Here is a 16367-nt window from a genome sequence, read left to right on the forward strand (position 1 = left end):
TAAGTCTGCAACAGCTTCCCTATCGAATGGACTCTGTATATTCGCATGTTTGTCCTGAAACGTGTTAATCCTCCATTTAAAGGGTCACCCTGGACCACAAGGACCTCCCGGAGAAGTTGGTGATCCAGGTCATATGGTATGTGGATCCTCTGTTAAAACTTATCTTTCTACTGCAGATCAGTCATTCTCACCCTGTTTTTTATGTGTGACGTGTGACATTTTAATTTCAGTACTGGCTTTGTTTTCCAGGGTTCACCAGGGCAGAGGGGACCCGAGGGCCCACCAGGAAAACCAGGCGAAGACGTGAGGATTCAGCGCATGCTTTTAACTTTGCACAGTCAAATATTTACAATAATACATGACATATGTGCCGCATACAGTTTGTTTGTCTCGGAAAAAAGAGCGGAAGCACGTTTCTTAATACCTTAAAATCAATATAAACCCAGGGGCCCGTAAATGTTTCTGTTCATAAGAGGGTTAAATAAAAGCTGCATTCGGTCTAACATCACTCAGAAACAGACTGAACTTATAGAGCTCTGTTCCACTCACACAGACCCCTCAAAGCACTTTTAAATCTTGTTTCAATTATTTCCATGTGGTCCCACATAGTATCACTTTTTATTTTTTGTAAAGTACAGACTTCCTCACATGTTTGAAGACACTAAAATCTGAAATTGCTTTGAGAAATCTCTGAAACAGCTAAAATGTTTCTAAGGAACTATAGACCTAAAGTGTTTCTGATATTCGTGATGACATAATTTTTATTAATCCTTCACACACTGCAAAAAGGGAACCAAAAGTAAGTCAAAATTTCTTGAAATTTGTGTATTTTTCATTGATTTAAGCAGGTAAATAACACTATTTGCCAATGAAATAAGAGTCTTTGCACTAAAAATAGGAACAATTAATCTCCATTATCTTATTTCAGGTGCAAGGTATCCAATTATCTTGTTTTAGGGGGGTAAATATACTCATTCCATTGGCAAATAGAGTTATTTAACTGCTCAAATCAAGGTACAATACACTCATTTCAAGAAGATGTTATTTACTTTTAGTTCTTTTTTGCAGTGCATCCAGCCAGTTTAGATTTTAGCCAACATAATCTAATGAAATTGATTGGTTTCATAATCTATCAGAAGGATGAATCACAGAACAGAACTGAAACTCAAACACTACTTCTATTCTCCAAGAACAGAGGTTTTATGAAAAATACTAACCGAACTGATCACAGTCTAAAATTGATAAAGTCTCTCTGGGATTTAAAAAAGGAGACTTTTGGTCTAAATTTAACTCCAGCTGTCATCACCAGAACTGCCAAGGACAGTTTTGGGTCAGATGCAGCAGTTGACGTTGTCTGTCTCTCACTCATAGACTGGTACTGGCAGTTCCTGCTTGGTTTGTTATATGCTGCGGTCATTTGTTATGTTAAATTCAGAACAGAGAGACAAGCTAAAAGAAAGTTGTTGAATAAAACAGTGAATATGCGTTCAAGGTAAGGGGAAAAAGAAAACCCAGAATTTAGCAGGCATTCTACACAAAATCTGATGAACAGAAACCAGCTCACTGGCAGCAGTAAATCTCCGGGTTAGGAGACGTCAGAAGGTACTGGTCAGCCAATCAGAAATTAACTCGGCTCTAATGGTAAGCAGTCAATGAAAAAAACTGATTGTATCATAACATGTTCTTTAATGAGAGACAGAAATGTCAACAATCTGATCTTGAAACAAAAACCAAAACAAAAAAAAATTGAGGTTCACCTTCTAGTTCAGTTTGGGCCATTTTTTTCTGCACCAATGCACAGCAAATGTAATCTCAGGGTCCTTTATAAGACTAAAAGATCCAACTTAAATACATAAATATATAATCAAACCATTTCAGCCACACAGACAAACGTAATTGCACGCTTTCCAATCTGATCCTAGTTTTAATACAATGCACTCAAGTTTTGCTTATTTTTCCAGCTTTTCAAAAGGTTTTTTTTGTTTAAGGAAGCTCGGCCTATTGCATCGAGTGACTTTGCAGCAATCCCTCCCTCTGAACAAGCATGTGGCGACAGTGGACAGTTGATCGCGATGAGCCATTAACTTCACTGGAGTCCCTCAAAACACATTGTTCTGTTTTCAAATTTAACTCTAATCATTTCAAAGCATAGTAAATTAGTAAAATAAACTAATTTATATCAAATAAATGTTGCCATGTTGAGAGGCGCAAAACCTCTTTCGCTCATGACACCCGTCAAGGTCATGAAAACGTTCATATTTTGGGTATTTTAGGACCATAAAACGTTGTTTTGGGTAATCCTAAATCCAAACCTAATCCTAAAAAAGTCAACATTGTTTAAATTATACTTTCTCTTCCAGGGAGAAGCTGGTAGAGCAGGAAATTCTGGAGAAGTTGGATTCCCCGGATCAGCGGTAACCTTCTCATACTCCATATCTAATGCAGGCAGAGTTTATTTAATAAATATCTTGTTTTCACATTAATAATCTAACATTTCACTCATATTTAGGGACCAAGAGGATTCCCGGGTACACCTGGGCCCCCCGGCCTGAAGGGTCACAGAGTGAGTAACAAGAATAAAAATAAAAATGCTGTTATTAAATATTCATCAATGGCTGAATAATATTTTAAGAGTTGATTTTGTTGATTTTAGTTGTAGTTTCTTCTATTCTGGATCAAAACTCTTCAAAGACTTATTTGTTTTGCCATGATCTGTTTCTTTCTATCAGGGTCACACTGGACCACTTGGCCAAAAAGGAGAAACTGGAGCTCTTGGATCTAAGGTATAAACAAAGAAAAATAATTTTTAGAATAATATTCTCAAGGTTTTTTGGGGGGATTTGTTTGATTTAAGTAGAAACTAAATCTCGATCTCTTCTGACCAAAGCTCACAGCACCAGTTAATGTCTAGGTGGCGTATAGCTCAGTCCACATGCTTATGTTTGTGATGGTAGGAGGAAAAAAGGCTTTTTTCCTGGCATCCCTCCCAAAACACGAGTTGGTACATAGATGGTGCTGCCATTCTCTAACAGTGAGCGTTGGAGATGTTTTCACATCCTCTTCACTGTGTGGCATATGATAAACATGGGTCCCAGCCAAGTTTTCTTTTTAGTTCCAGTTTTTTTAAGCTTATTCAAATTTTTTATCTGAATATACATAAAGTAAATGAAAAAGTAAGGTAGAAATGACAGAAAAGCCCCACTTACATTTATTTTAAAAGGCTTTTTAGGACTAAGAATAATTGTGGTTCTGGGGATTTTGTTAAAAAAGCTAATAAAAAATAATAATAATGAAATAATTCTCCAGCAATAAAAGGTTGTATTTCTTTTAACACATTACCAGTGGTGCTAATAATCGTTGAACAGGCTTTAGGTAGAGATTTCCTTGGGGGGGATCCACTATATGAGTAGATCAGATTTCCATTGTCTTTGATTGACCTTTTAAGGCTTCAAAGATATGGTGCATCTTTCTTACAATGGAGATCTTGGATCTCTATGAGACATCTTGTATAAATACAGGTTAATAAAAAATTATCCAAGTCCTGCATATAGCTTGTTGTTACTTCTTTCTCCACGTCTGTTGAATTTCTTCACAATTTCAAATTCTTAATAAAATATCATAATTCTAAAAAAGATATTAGTTCAGATCCCATCTACAGTACAGCTGTGGATGTTGTCGTTTCTGGGACCACGGTCTGGAGACTGACTATGAAATTGGGTTTGTAAAAACTAAGTTGTGTGACATCTATTTGATATATAAAACCCTCTAAATGTTGCTTTGCTAACATTTAATTGCAAGTGTGGAAATGTGTTGAGTAAATCATCAAAATTGAGGTTTGAAACATAGATTCCAGCAGGATGGATGACACTGTTTGATAGACGGCCAGAACTGAAAACAAAAACACTAAAATAAATTGGGAATAATCTCTGAGTTAACATTACTGAATCAGAGGAATATCTAGGGCCTGTAAAGGATTTATTGTCACATCTGTCGGCTAATCTGTGTATCATCTGCTTAGAATTGGTAAAATTATCCTGAAAAGCCCCCCCTGGTGTTTACAACTATGTAAATGGTTAATAGCAGGAAGCCAAGCAGTCATCCCTGAGGCATGACTAATTTCAGCTGTACTTTCATCATAATTGACTGGGTGTGTTGATGTAAATTCTTTATATGAGCAATAAAATGAGCTTTATTTGGTTTTGTAGGGGGCTACAGGACCGCCTGGCCCTATGGGAGGACCTGGACCCATGGTGAGTGTAGCGTTCCTCAAATTATTCACAATTTCATCTTCACGTTCAGTAGAACCAGTGTCATTTATGTATATATGCTTAATTTATTATTCATTTAAATGTTCTCTAAGTCATTCAAGACGGAATACGTTTGATTTGCTTAGAGGCCGGAATAAAAGAGGAAAAGTTGCTGTCTGTTCTAAATGAAAAGCGCTACATGGATCTGTAATTTGTTTCTGTGTGACTAACAGGGTCCTGCTGGGATGCCTGGTGAGAGAGGGCGCCCCGGCCCTGGCGGTATAGCAGTAAGTCTATCACTGCCTTTTTTTTTGATCATAATAACCAATGTAAAAAAAGAGTTTTATTTTGTTAATATTAAAAGTGTATTGTCAGCAGTGCTGCAAATTTAAAAAGATATTCATTAAAATAAAACTCACTACTGTCTAACGATTAACTTGTTTCTTAGGGAAAGCGTGGAATGCCTGGCAACATCGGGAAACCTGGACCCCTGGTGAGTCTGTCTGTGTATAAAATGTTATGCTTTTGAATATTTACTGAACAAAACATGAATATGGACATCGATAAGCTCTAGAAAAATCGTGATACTGTGTTTTGTCCACTAAAATATGACCGTGCAGCAACTACTAATGGTCTAAATGAGTAAATCTGTTTTAATACCTAAACCTCACTTTGTTCAGGAATTGGTTTTATTTTCAATTAACAGCTGATAGGAGACTTAAGGAGCTGTACAGAGCCTATGAGGCATTTCTGATGTGTGTGAATCCCAGCATTACTTTCACTCTTCATTTTAACAACCCGGCCCAATAAGTAGCAATAGTTCACTGCTTTTTACTTTTTGCTCAAAAAAGGTTACATTTTTTTAACATTAACATTGTTTTGTACCCCAAAGAACATAACAATTAAACTCAAACAACAATTCTGAGTTTTTCCTCTTCATCTGGAGAGGATACTTCCATGCTTTTGTGTTTTTGCTGCCTCCTCATGTAAGATTTAGAGTTTTAACAATGAGCACTGAATGTGTGAGATGACATCTGGTTTCATTTCATTCAAACAGTTTAAAAGTGATTGTAGAGGCAGCTGGAGGGTTTGGTACAGTGATGCAATTGCGTATAATCAGCATATAAATGGTAGCATAGACTGTGGCTGTGGCTGATATTATCAACAAGGCAATGGTGAAGAGAAGGGGTCCAAGAACTGAACCCTGTGGGAAACCATGTGGAGGGGAAGTTTTCAGGGGTTTACAGTAACATTATCTATCTAGCAGATTGGCGTAATGCCTCTAGAAGAGCTCCTATTATATGAGCAAAAAGAGCAAAAACATGTTGGGGTATCTTTGAGTTCTTAGTTTACTTCATTTTGGGGGAGAAGTTCGGGAAGTCTATTTTAAATCAATGTCTCTGTGTAGATAGTCAGTGAGAAAATCATGGCTATTCTTCAATTGATTAGCCTTTTATGTAACACATCAACATATTCCTTGCGATCTATATAGAAAACATTTGCTCCTAGAATGGGCTCACTTTCATTGAAAATAACATTTTGTTCATTAAAAACATGTTAAGACAAATATTGTGTTGGTTAAAGTTCGTAATGCTTGTGTCAGTTCAAACGTTTGTTTATATGTCTTGTTATTCAATATGTTTAGCAGTTTACTTCTATAATATTCTCTTGTGGCTTCTGTTGGACAACAGGGCCCGCTAGGTATCAGCGGACCTGCCGGCTATCCAGGAGCCCCGGGTATGAAGGCAAGTAGCGTCACACAGGGGCCTGTACATTCATTGTGATGTTTTGTCCCTATGATAACATGAAACATACAAAATTACATGATAATTAATATAAATGCAATTGTCTTTTACAGGGACAGCCTGGTCCTACAGGGGTCCGAGGTCCAGAAGGCCCACAGGGGCAGAGAGGAGAGACCGGTCACCAAGGCAGACCCGGACCAGTTGGACTCAGGGTCATTATCTGAAATTTCCTATTCTTGAAGAACTCATAAATTATGTTGTATGGATGTAATGCTTCTATCAGATATGATAGAACGGTTATGTTTACAGGGACCCATGGGTACCGATGGAGGCCCAGGAACCAAAGGACCAGTGGTGGGTAAACGTTTCATTCTTAACTGAGCTAAACTTTTTGTTTCAAAAAGAAAAAAAAGAAACATACAAATGTCACAAAAACCCTTGGTCACTCTTCACAGGGTAACGTGGGTCAACAAGGTCCTGGCGGCCACCCTGGACCCCATGGCCCACCAGGACCACAGGGAAGCACTGGTCAGCCTGGAATTAAAGGACAGGGGGTGGGTTGACTTTAAAGTTTGAACTATTTTCTAAATCTATGTGTTATCTGTCATCCAAGTTATGAAGACTGACATTTTTTTTTTTACTTCCATTCTAAGGGAGACGTTGGTGTTCCAGGTTTCAAAGGCGAGGCAGGACCAAAAGGAGAACCGGTAAGATTCTATTAAAAAGACACAGATTCCACAGGAGCAGTTTCCTTTACTTCAGGATAATTTCAAATTTGTGTTCCCATGTTTTTTAGGGTCCACCAGGTTCCCAGGGAGTGATAGGACCTCAGGGAGAGGAAGGAAAGCGAGGACCACGTGGAGATCCTGGTTCTGTTGGCCCTCCAGGTCCCATCGGTGAAAGAGTGAGTCGACATTCATCTTCCTACTAAAACAATGTCTACACATACCTACGCAGTAACTTCCAAAATTTTACCCTTGTTCTCAATAATCCCATGATTTGGCAGAAGAGGTTTTCAAAAGTTTTAGATCTAATCAACCGGTAAGGCAATGTTCATGCCTTTCAAGATATTTAACTGCATTCAAAACAGTCATTAGTAAGGATTTTCCATCATTACAAAATTATTGTAGAAAATGTCATTTTTCTACAACGGAAATCATTTTACTAGATCTTCTGACAGAACCCAGCCACCCAATCGGTAGAAAAAGTCCAAAACAAGAAGTTGAAGCTACATCTGCAGATTTTACAATCCAGGGGAATGAGCACACATGCAGAAAAACCTCCGATTGTGGTTGCTACTTAGCAAAAAGGTTCAAATGCGACCTATGAGCAATGCAAAATGCATCTCAAATATTAAATTTTTACACTTCAAATTTATTTTGATTAATGAAGTTGAGCATCTTTCACCAATGCCAGCTGGAGACAGACGCCAGCACCCTCCAACCTGGCAAAGATAAGCACTTATAGATTATGGATGGAATGGATGCTTACTTAGTGTCAGTGTAATATTTGCTCAAGAGAAGTCCACCTGTTCACCAAAACTACCAAGCCTTTGTCAGGACAGCAAGTGAACTCATAACTGGGTCACAGGTTGCTAAAACATGACCAGACGGGTCTAACTGGGTTTCTTCCACCAGATATAAACTGGTCCCTGTGTGCAGAGTCGTCACATGATTCCGCCTAACTTTGTTTATTCCAGCAACAGTTATTTGCCTGATTGAGGGAATTCAAACTGGTATCAAGAAATAATTTATAACACAATGTTTTTTTAGGGTTCTCCTGGCAACAGAGGTTTCCCCGGTGCCGATGGCCTGCCAGGACCGAAGGTGTTGTAAATTTCCTGCCAATGATTTGTCTTATTTTATCTGGTTCATATAATTAAATAGTATTTCCGTCGTTTTGGAAAGGGTGCTCAAGGAGATCGTGGCATTTCTGGTCCACCGGGTCCAAAAGGTTCTCTAGGGGACCTCGGCCGTCCAGGGGAGCCTGGTCTACCAGGTGCAAGGGTAACACAAGAGTTGTCTTTTCCTTTTGAACTACAGTATCTCACCTGTTAATTAAATATCTCTGTGATTCTTACTGACAAAGCAATACTTCTTGTTTGATAAATCTTCCACAGGGTCTTACTGGTACCCCAGGAGTCCAGGGTGCAGAAGGCAAGCCAGGACCACTGGTACGTCAAAGAGCTTTATCACAATTTACACATTAGCTTAACGTAGCAGTTTTAAAGGTCCAGGATGCTGGCTGTAGTATACTGTGGTCTTAAACTGGTAAAATCATTGATGTATAATTATAGAAAGGCTCCATATACATAATTATTTGGTATAAGGGTATTGAGACTTGCAGTTTAAATGCGTTATTTTATCTCATTTCCTTTCGCTGGCATACACTGCAATAAAGCACAGTGTTATTCAGATTTCACAATAATATATGTTTTTTTATAAACGCATTATACGTTCTTGCATCTATAGGAGTATTTGTTGTTGTGGTATGACCTTTCCTTCTAAACTTCTGTCTCCTTTTGACATGCCTGTATCGTTTCCTGCATGGCAACAGAAACCTCTGTCAGCATCATTAGCTTTAGCAGCTAGTTTAAACTGCAGCATGCATGTTTAAGCAAAGGCAGTACATTGTGTAGTGTAACTTTTTGATAAAGCTTTGTAAAACAACCATTCTTTCAACAGTAATTGGAATACGAGATAATTTAAAATTACACAAACCACAAGAGTGAAGTTTTAAACAAATGTTGCTGACAAAAACAACTAAAATCCAATTTATGTACAGAAATGTCAATTCAATCCAATCAAACAGCGCGATTCAAAGTCAAATAAAAATGTTCAAAGTTTATCCTAGTTGTAAAACAATGCAGTCAAGTAGGAGTATCTTCCAGAATGTGTTTCTAGGGGAGTTGCACAAATAAGCCACAGTGATCTTGTTAATTATTAGTGCCGTTAGCTTTAGCAGTTAGCATAAGTTGCAGAAAATGCAGTCGGGTAAAAGCAGTTAACTTTGTTGCATTGTTTTGTGTGATAACATTGTAAAATAACCATAGTTCAACGCATACACATGTGGGAGTAGATAGAAAAAAGAGAGAAGAGGATTTTTATCAATACCTTAAGAAAAGCACAAGGTTTTGATTCTTAAAGCATTTTTATGTCTCCTTCCTAAATCCTAATAGGCCTATGCTTTCCTGTTTTATTATGTGAATAATCCTGTCTTAATTGGAAGACTACACAACATTGCAACATGGACCATGCTAACATTTAGCATTGCTAGCCACTGTTTGCCCCCCTGCTTCTCAAAAAGTAGTTTATTCAAGTTTACTACGATTATACTTATTTCATACTTCAAATGAGGCAGTGCACTTGAGGTTTACTTTTTATAAACTATATTTCATATACTTAATAATATAGTGAAGTATGCTCGACTTTTACTGAAAAGTATACACAGAAGTCTGAGACTAAGTAAATTAATAAAAAGACTAAAGCTTTTTAGTCACATTCAATCAATATGATTGAATTTGACTTTGTAAAGTGCCTTGAGATGACATGCTTCATGAATTGGCGCTATATAAATAAAATTGAATTGAATATCTATACTTAAGTATATTTAATAAAATGAACTTCAAGTATCGTACTTTTTGCTAAGGTTTCTTTTTGCAGAATAGCAAACAGTCCACCCTTAAACTTTACCCCCTGGAACATTTTAGTTTTATTGCTTGTAAATTTATTTAGGAGTTTCGGTCATATTTTGCGTTGATTACAATAAGTTGTGCTTTGGTTCTTATGTAGGGTCCATCCGGAGAAGATGGTCGCCCAGGCCCTGCAGGATCAATTGGTAACAGGGGCCCCGTAGGAACCATGGGAGCCCCAGGCCCAAAAGGATTCAACGTGAGGCTTTATTTCAGTAAAAAGCATTTGTCTGTAAATATTTTAGTGAAAATCTTTCCTCTGACATGAAATCTGCTTTACGCCTGAAGGGGGATCCTGGGAAAGCAGGTGAACAAGGATCTCCAGGAGTGCTCGGTCAAAGAGTGAGTGACTTTCTGAGTTGGTTCAATCCTATATATGTTAATTTTATTATATATAGCTTTATTTAAGTTATTTATCTTGTTCTCTAATAATCTTATTTTTCACTTTGCCATCAGGGCCCCCCTGGAAAAGACGGAGAAGTCGGCCCTGCAGGCCCTCCCGGTCCACCCGTGAGTTTGACTTTTATCTGGTATCACACGACCTGCTGCAGCGTTTTAGGCCTGAAACAAGTGACTCAGATGAACTGCTTCTCTTAAAGGGCCCTGCAGGAGACAGAGGAGAGCAGGGGCCACCTGGCGTCAACGGATTCCCGGTGTGTTGTTTTTTTGTTTATCTTGAATATGGCTTAAAAAGAAACATTTCAATGCATTTAATTGTAGAGATCCAAGGTATCGTTGGGTGATAACTGCTTTAAAAATACACATTGTCTTCCTTTGAATATTGTCTAAGTATTCAACTAGAGGTAACTCTAACTTAAGGCCGTCATAGAAATAAAAAACAAGATCTAATTCATGCATTGCAGAAGGAAATCATGCGCTGTCTATGTGTTGAAACCTGTTGATAAAGAACAGTAATGCTGCATAAACCTGTTTTTTCTACATAGACACATGGATGATCAATTATGACCATCTAATTATTTTTCTTGCTTTATAGGGTTTGCCTGGAAACCAAGGTCCCCCTGGAGAGTCTGGTAAACCAGGTGACCAAGTAAGTCTGACAAATTTTTTATTTTTTTTTTTATCCACATAACAAATATGTCTGAAACATACATCAGTAACACCCATCCGTGCTTCTTTTAGGGCATTCCAGGAGAAATTGGTCCCGTCGGTCAGATCGGACCAAGGGTCGGTGAATTTGAACTTGTTGATCTGCTTTATTTTGAATTATTTTAAAACCTGTTTGTTCGACTGATAAGTTTTATGTTTAAATGATGCGCTCTAACTTCCAGGGGGAGCGAGGAATCCCTGGAGAGAGAGGAGAGATGGGTTCCTCTGGTCTGCAGGGACCTAAAGGAATTCCTGGGGCGCCTGGACCAGATGGACCAAAGGTAACGCAATTTCATGAGTCCACCATTCACACACACACATTAAAATTAACTCATGTACAATTGGTTTTAAAGGTAAATATAATATATTCACCTGTGAAAAGTGTTTTTACTCCTAAGAACTGTGAGTTGGATGATTTTATTTGGGTTATTTGGGTCGTTCATACAAGAATTGGCGAGAAACGTTTTAATTGACACAATGTGTGAAATATTTTCTCTCAACTGTTCCTATCTGTTGGCTCCCCAGTGAGATCAGGACTCACGTCTACAGGGTTCAGGTGGAACCAGATGGGCAAGCAGTGCATTTCATCACGTAGAAACCCACCAAGCAGTTTTTGTTGAACATTACATCCACATTTCATGCAGACACGTCAAGCAAAGTTGGGGTAAATTTGGTCGGACAATGAAGGACATCTAAATCGAGTTGTAAATGGTTGGAAAATATTTACATTTCAGGGATTGATTTAGTTAGTTTATCTCACATGGTTTATATTTTATCTTAGTGTCACCTTAATTTCTTTGGTAATTGTTCTTTATACAAAGTCATTAACATTTTCTTACACAAAAGCTGAATGTTCTTCAGTCCCTTATGATACCCTGGAGTTATATAGGTCCGTCTCAGCTTTACAAACAATACCTTTATCTCTTTGAGTGAGAAGGATCTTAATACACCCATTGTCTAAGTTGATCTAATGATCATGGGGGGAACCTTTTCTTTCTAAATGATGTCCAATGACATCCAAGAGGCGACCTGCTCAACATTCCCATGAAACTGTTGTTTCCGTCTGACGGTACGGTTAAAATACGTAAACATGTAATGAATGGTGCCTCAATTTAGAAAAAAAAGGAGAGAAGTAGAAAAGGTGGGCTCCGTCTGGGCCTGACGTCTAAACTCAAATCCATGCCACTGAGGATGTGATTGGTCTGTAAAGGAGTGTAACAGAGATTATTCTGTACAATCCCTGAACCTGAAACGTACGATGGGTTCTCAGCTACACATTAGGTCAAGTGTGCAAAGGGTCAATGTTTTCTGCGGCTAATGGTGTGGTTTTGACGGTGTCTTCAAGCCCTGATCTTCAGCACACAGTGGAGCAACTCAAAGCAAGGATTAGAGTCAGCTCCTTAAAGTCTCAGGTCTTGCTCCTCAACCAGAAAAGGGCCGACTGTCCCCTCTGGGTCGGACAATCTCAAGCTAGGTCAAGAACCTTGCGTCTTGTTCATAAGTGATTGTGGGACCAAGCAAGAGATCGGTAGACTGGAGCGTAGCCGCTGATCAGAAAAATGTCTGATCAGTGAGCACATCTCTCTGGGAGGAGAACCTGCTGGTGGTTCTATTTCCTTTCTGGATCAGGGATGCCCTCTCCTCCCCAACAAAGAACTGGACAAAGGGATTTCTGGGTTTCCTTCCTGTTTTCCTTTTACCCTGATCACAGAAATGTGGGTCTGTGTCTGAATCTTAAACATCTTTTGGTTATTAGTTATCAACCAACTGTTTTGTGTGTAAGAGCCGGACCACGCAGCAAACAATATGACCCTTAGCTTTAAGGAGAATTATCACACCTCTTTATTCTTTGGCCCTATAGTCTCTGAGCTTAAAGCTTAAAGATAGGGATAAATGTTTTTTCACCCATTTAATGCTCCTAGCTCAATTGTTTTGTTTTTGTTTAGCTTTCATTTTACATTCCTCATCATTTAATCGTGATATATGTCATTGTAGGGGAGCCCTGGTCCCACTGGTACTCTGGGAGATGTCGGTCCTCCTGGTCTTCAGGGAATGCCAGGAGAACGAGGAATCTCTGGTCCTCCTGGGCCAAAGGGTGACAGGGTAAGTTCTTCAACATCTTTGCTAGGATTCTTCACCGAGTTTTGATCCTCACTGGAATAAGACGGTGAAGGCAAAATAAACCTGTTCAGTTGAGATCTTTGCTAACGGATTGTTTTTTTGGGGGTTTCTGTTCAGGGAGCAATCGGTGAGAAAGGATCAGAAGGAACACCTGGAAACGATGGCGCAAGAGTAAGTTCACCTTCACCACACTGCAAACATTTTTTTCCTGCCTCAGCCATGAACAAAGACGTTTACCTAAACAGCAAACAAGCTTAAATTGTATGCAATTAGGCATTTGCTTGTTTATTCTATGTTTCGACACCTGTCCAGGAGTCTGTCAATTCTGTTTGCTCGCATTTGAGAACAGTTTAGATATATCCCAGTATAAACTGTGATGATGGATTCATGCAGCTCAAAGCTTGTCCCAGCTCGTCTCTGCTGACGGGACGGTACGTGTTGCCGCTAACCAAAGACACCGATGATTAGCAGACTTTCTTTGTTCCCTTCCACAGGGAGCCCCCGGCCCCCTTGGCCCTGTAGGACCTGCCGGACCCAGCGGTGAAAAGGTTCAGTTTGTGTTTTCTGTTGGATGTTGAATCATTGGTCAGAAAGTCCATTGACTACTCAATACAACATCTCATGTCTGGACTGTCGGTGAATGCATAATGTCCTTACAGGGGGAACCTGGACCCAAAGGGCCAGCTGGACCCCCAGGATCCAGAGGAACACCAGTATGTAGAAATAAAGGTCTTCTTCATCTCGCACAATAAGCCAGTCTAAGCTTCCTCATCATTTTAGAGTATCTCAGTTAAAAGGTTGTGTTTTTCTTAGGGGTCAAGAGGCGACCCTGGTCCAATCGGTGCTGTTGGGTTTACCGGACCCCAGGTAAGTAACTGGAATGTTTAGTGCAACTCTATACTTTGTGAAAGACACAAACTTAAATGCTAATGTTAATAACTCTGTGCTTTACAGGGTCCTGATGGTCAACCTGGAGTCAAGGGAGAGCCAGGAGAGCCAGGCCAGAAAGGAGATGCAGGTTCACCAGGACCTCAGGGTTTGGCTGGAGCTCACGGACCACCGGTAGGTCTCAAAACCTTACAAGGTGCTGATGACCAGAATGATTTTAATGCAGATCTTAATACCGTCTCTATTTATCCTTATAAGAGTTTTCTTGTATACACGTATTTATCACCATTTTCCTTTGTCCTTGCCTCACAAACATTTAATAGCATACTTTCTTCCCTGCTTATGTGTTGCTAAGAAGTTCTTTAAAAATGCTGGTTTATGCTTTCAGGGACCTGTTGGTGTTTCTGGGCTGAAAGGAGGACGAGGAACACAGGGTGCTCCGGTGAGATAACAAAGACTTATTGAAGAGCTCATTCAAAGACCTAAACACCTGATGTTCCACTTAAATAACTACATTTAGACTAAAGCTGTCTGTGTCATGGTTTCTATCTGCAGGGCCCCACTGGTTTCCCTGGGTCTGCAGGAAAAGTCGGCCCACCAGGCCCAGCTGTACGTACCACACTATAAAAGCAGGATTTTGTTGTGTTGACATGGTTTAATGGTAACATTTGGTAACTAGGTTTGACAAGTGCCTCAAGTTTGCTCTTGTAAAAAATATTTGATTTAATATAAAATGCCTTGTAAAACTATTCACACCCGTTCATGTTTCATGTCCTCACAGCCTGGAATTAAAATGGATTGTTTCTCTGCAGAACATGCCGACAACTTTGAAGATTTTTTTTTTTTTTTGTATTATGACGCAAACAACAAGGAGGACAAAGTAACTTTACTGAGCCTTTTACAGCATTTCCAGCTACCAGCGTATTGGGATTGTCTCTATGAGCTCTCCACATCTGGCCTCTGGGGGTACTTCCCGTTCCTCAAGGTTAAACTGCTCCAGTTCCACCATGTTGGATGTTTTCACTGGTGAACAGAGATCTTCAAGTCTAACCACAGATTCTCATTTGGACTAAGGTCTGGACTTTGACTAGACTTTGACTTACGTGCTTTTTGACCAACTCAAAACACCTCTTCTTATTTTTAACACTCAGTAATGTCTTTTCTTCTGGCCACTCTTCCTTGAAGCCCAGTTCTAAGTAGTGTACGGCTCATTGTCCTATTGACAGATCCGTTTTTGTCGTGGACCTCTACAGCTCCTTTAGGGTGAGCTTTTGGTCTCTGTGCTGACTCTCTGATTAATGCCCTCCTGGCCTGTTTTGTGAGTTCTGGTGGGCGGCCCTCTCCTGGCAGGTTTGTTGTGGTACCAGTTGCTTTGTATGAAGATGATGGATCTGATGGCACTCCAGGGAAGCATTAGAGATCTGGATATTTTTATAACCCTACCCTGACTTGTTCTTCTAAACAACTTTGTCCCTGACTTGTCTGGAGAGCTCCTTGGTCTTCATGGTGGGATTCCTCGGTCTTAGGGCCGCTGCACCTCTGGGGCCTTTAGGTAAAGTTGGATTGCACACGGGGGTTATTTTACTAATTATGAGACTTTTGAAGGTAATTGGTTGCACCACAATTAGGGGATTCATAGCAAAAGGGGTGGAGCCATGAGTACATGCCAGTTATAAGTTTTTTATTCTTATTTTGCTATATCATTTCCTCATTTTACTTCACCAAATTAGACTAGATCCATCACATAAAACAAGAATAAAAAAGATTTAAATGGCAGGTTAAAATGTTACAAAGTACATAAAAAGGCAAGGGGTTGAAAACCGTACCTGAAAATTTCTCAGAATGCTTGACTCTGTGTTTGTGGCTGTAAATCAACCTTTAGTTCTGATGTTCTATTCACAGTGCTGTTAAAATGTCCAGTGTTTGTGGCATGAAAAATGATGAGCAAATCATTACAAACGTTTCTCAAACTTTACTTGACATACTTTGCATCAATTTAACTGAGAAACAAACACATCTGTTAGAGAAAAAAATGGGGAAGATTAAAAAAAAAGCTGCAACATCATGGTTAGATAAGTGTGCACACCCTTAAAGTCAAAACTTTGTCAAAACAACTTTTGATGCAAAGTTGTGCCTTTAATTAAAGAGACTAATGAATCTGAAGTAATGTTCAGCAGCCATGGTAGGATCTCGTTGTACAAAGTTATCAGATGTGACACAGAGAAGATAGTCAACAACTAGAGAAATTCGGGACAACTGAAGGCAATACAAGAATGAAATTGTTTGCAAAGACTGAAAGCTGAAATAAAGTCAAAAGGTTCTGATTACGTTAAAGACGATTTCCAGTGCCTTTTAAAGGTATTTGCTCCCTTGGTTTTTAACTATTTTGTTACACTTCAACCTGTATTTTGTATTAATTTTAAACTTATTTTATTTGATGGATCTGAATAAATTGGTCTAAATGTGAAGTGAAATGAGAAATAAAAAACTGTAAAAGTAAAGAAATAAAGAATGACGTGCGTATTGTGTATCCACCCCCTTTGCTATAAAGGCCCTATAAAGTTCTGG

The 16367-nt window shown here is 39.1% G+C and overlaps 1 protein-coding gene across 1 annotated transcript in view; it reads left to right on the top strand.

Annotated features, from left to right (window-relative positions):
* col5a2a (collagen, type V, alpha 2a) overlaps nt 1–16367 on the top strand; it is a 55449-nt gene that overhangs the window by 30483 nt on the left and 8599 nt on the right. The window contains exons 10-41 of the mRNA XM_012880882.3: nt 83–136; nt 250–303; nt 2361–2414; nt 2510–2563; nt 2730–2783; nt 4206–4250; nt 4481–4534; nt 4696–4740; nt 5939–5992; nt 6106–6204; nt 6302–6346; nt 6448–6546; nt 6646–6699; nt 6789–6896; nt 7765–7818; nt 7900–7998; nt 8112–8165; nt 9784–9882; nt 9972–10025; nt 10140–10193; nt 10283–10336; nt 10678–10731; nt 10824–10868; nt 10973–11071; nt 12786–12893; nt 13029–13082; nt 13406–13459; nt 13571–13624; nt 13725–13778; nt 13866–13973; nt 14188–14241; nt 14355–14408. Coding sequence (XP_012736336.2) covers nt 83–136; nt 250–303; nt 2361–2414; nt 2510–2563; nt 2730–2783; nt 4206–4250; nt 4481–4534; nt 4696–4740; nt 5939–5992; nt 6106–6204; nt 6302–6346; nt 6448–6546; nt 6646–6699; nt 6789–6896; nt 7765–7818; nt 7900–7998; nt 8112–8165; nt 9784–9882; nt 9972–10025; nt 10140–10193; nt 10283–10336; nt 10678–10731; nt 10824–10868; nt 10973–11071; nt 12786–12893; nt 13029–13082; nt 13406–13459; nt 13571–13624; nt 13725–13778; nt 13866–13973; nt 14188–14241; nt 14355–14408 — 2079 coding nt within the window. The remainder of the gene's footprint in view (nt 1–82; nt 137–249; nt 304–2360; nt 2415–2509; nt 2564–2729; nt 2784–4205; nt 4251–4480; nt 4535–4695; nt 4741–5938; nt 5993–6105; nt 6205–6301; nt 6347–6447; nt 6547–6645; nt 6700–6788; nt 6897–7764; nt 7819–7899; nt 7999–8111; nt 8166–9783; nt 9883–9971; nt 10026–10139; nt 10194–10282; nt 10337–10677; nt 10732–10823; nt 10869–10972; nt 11072–12785; nt 12894–13028; nt 13083–13405; nt 13460–13570; nt 13625–13724; nt 13779–13865; nt 13974–14187; nt 14242–14354; nt 14409–16367) is intronic.

Source organism: Fundulus heteroclitus, chromosome 7, assembly GCF_011125445.2.
Source record: "Fundulus heteroclitus isolate FHET01 chromosome 7, MU-UCD_Fhet_4.1, whole genome shotgun sequence".
In the NCBI taxonomy this organism is placed as follows: domain Eukaryota; kingdom Metazoa; phylum Chordata; class Actinopteri; order Cyprinodontiformes; family Fundulidae; genus Fundulus; species Fundulus heteroclitus.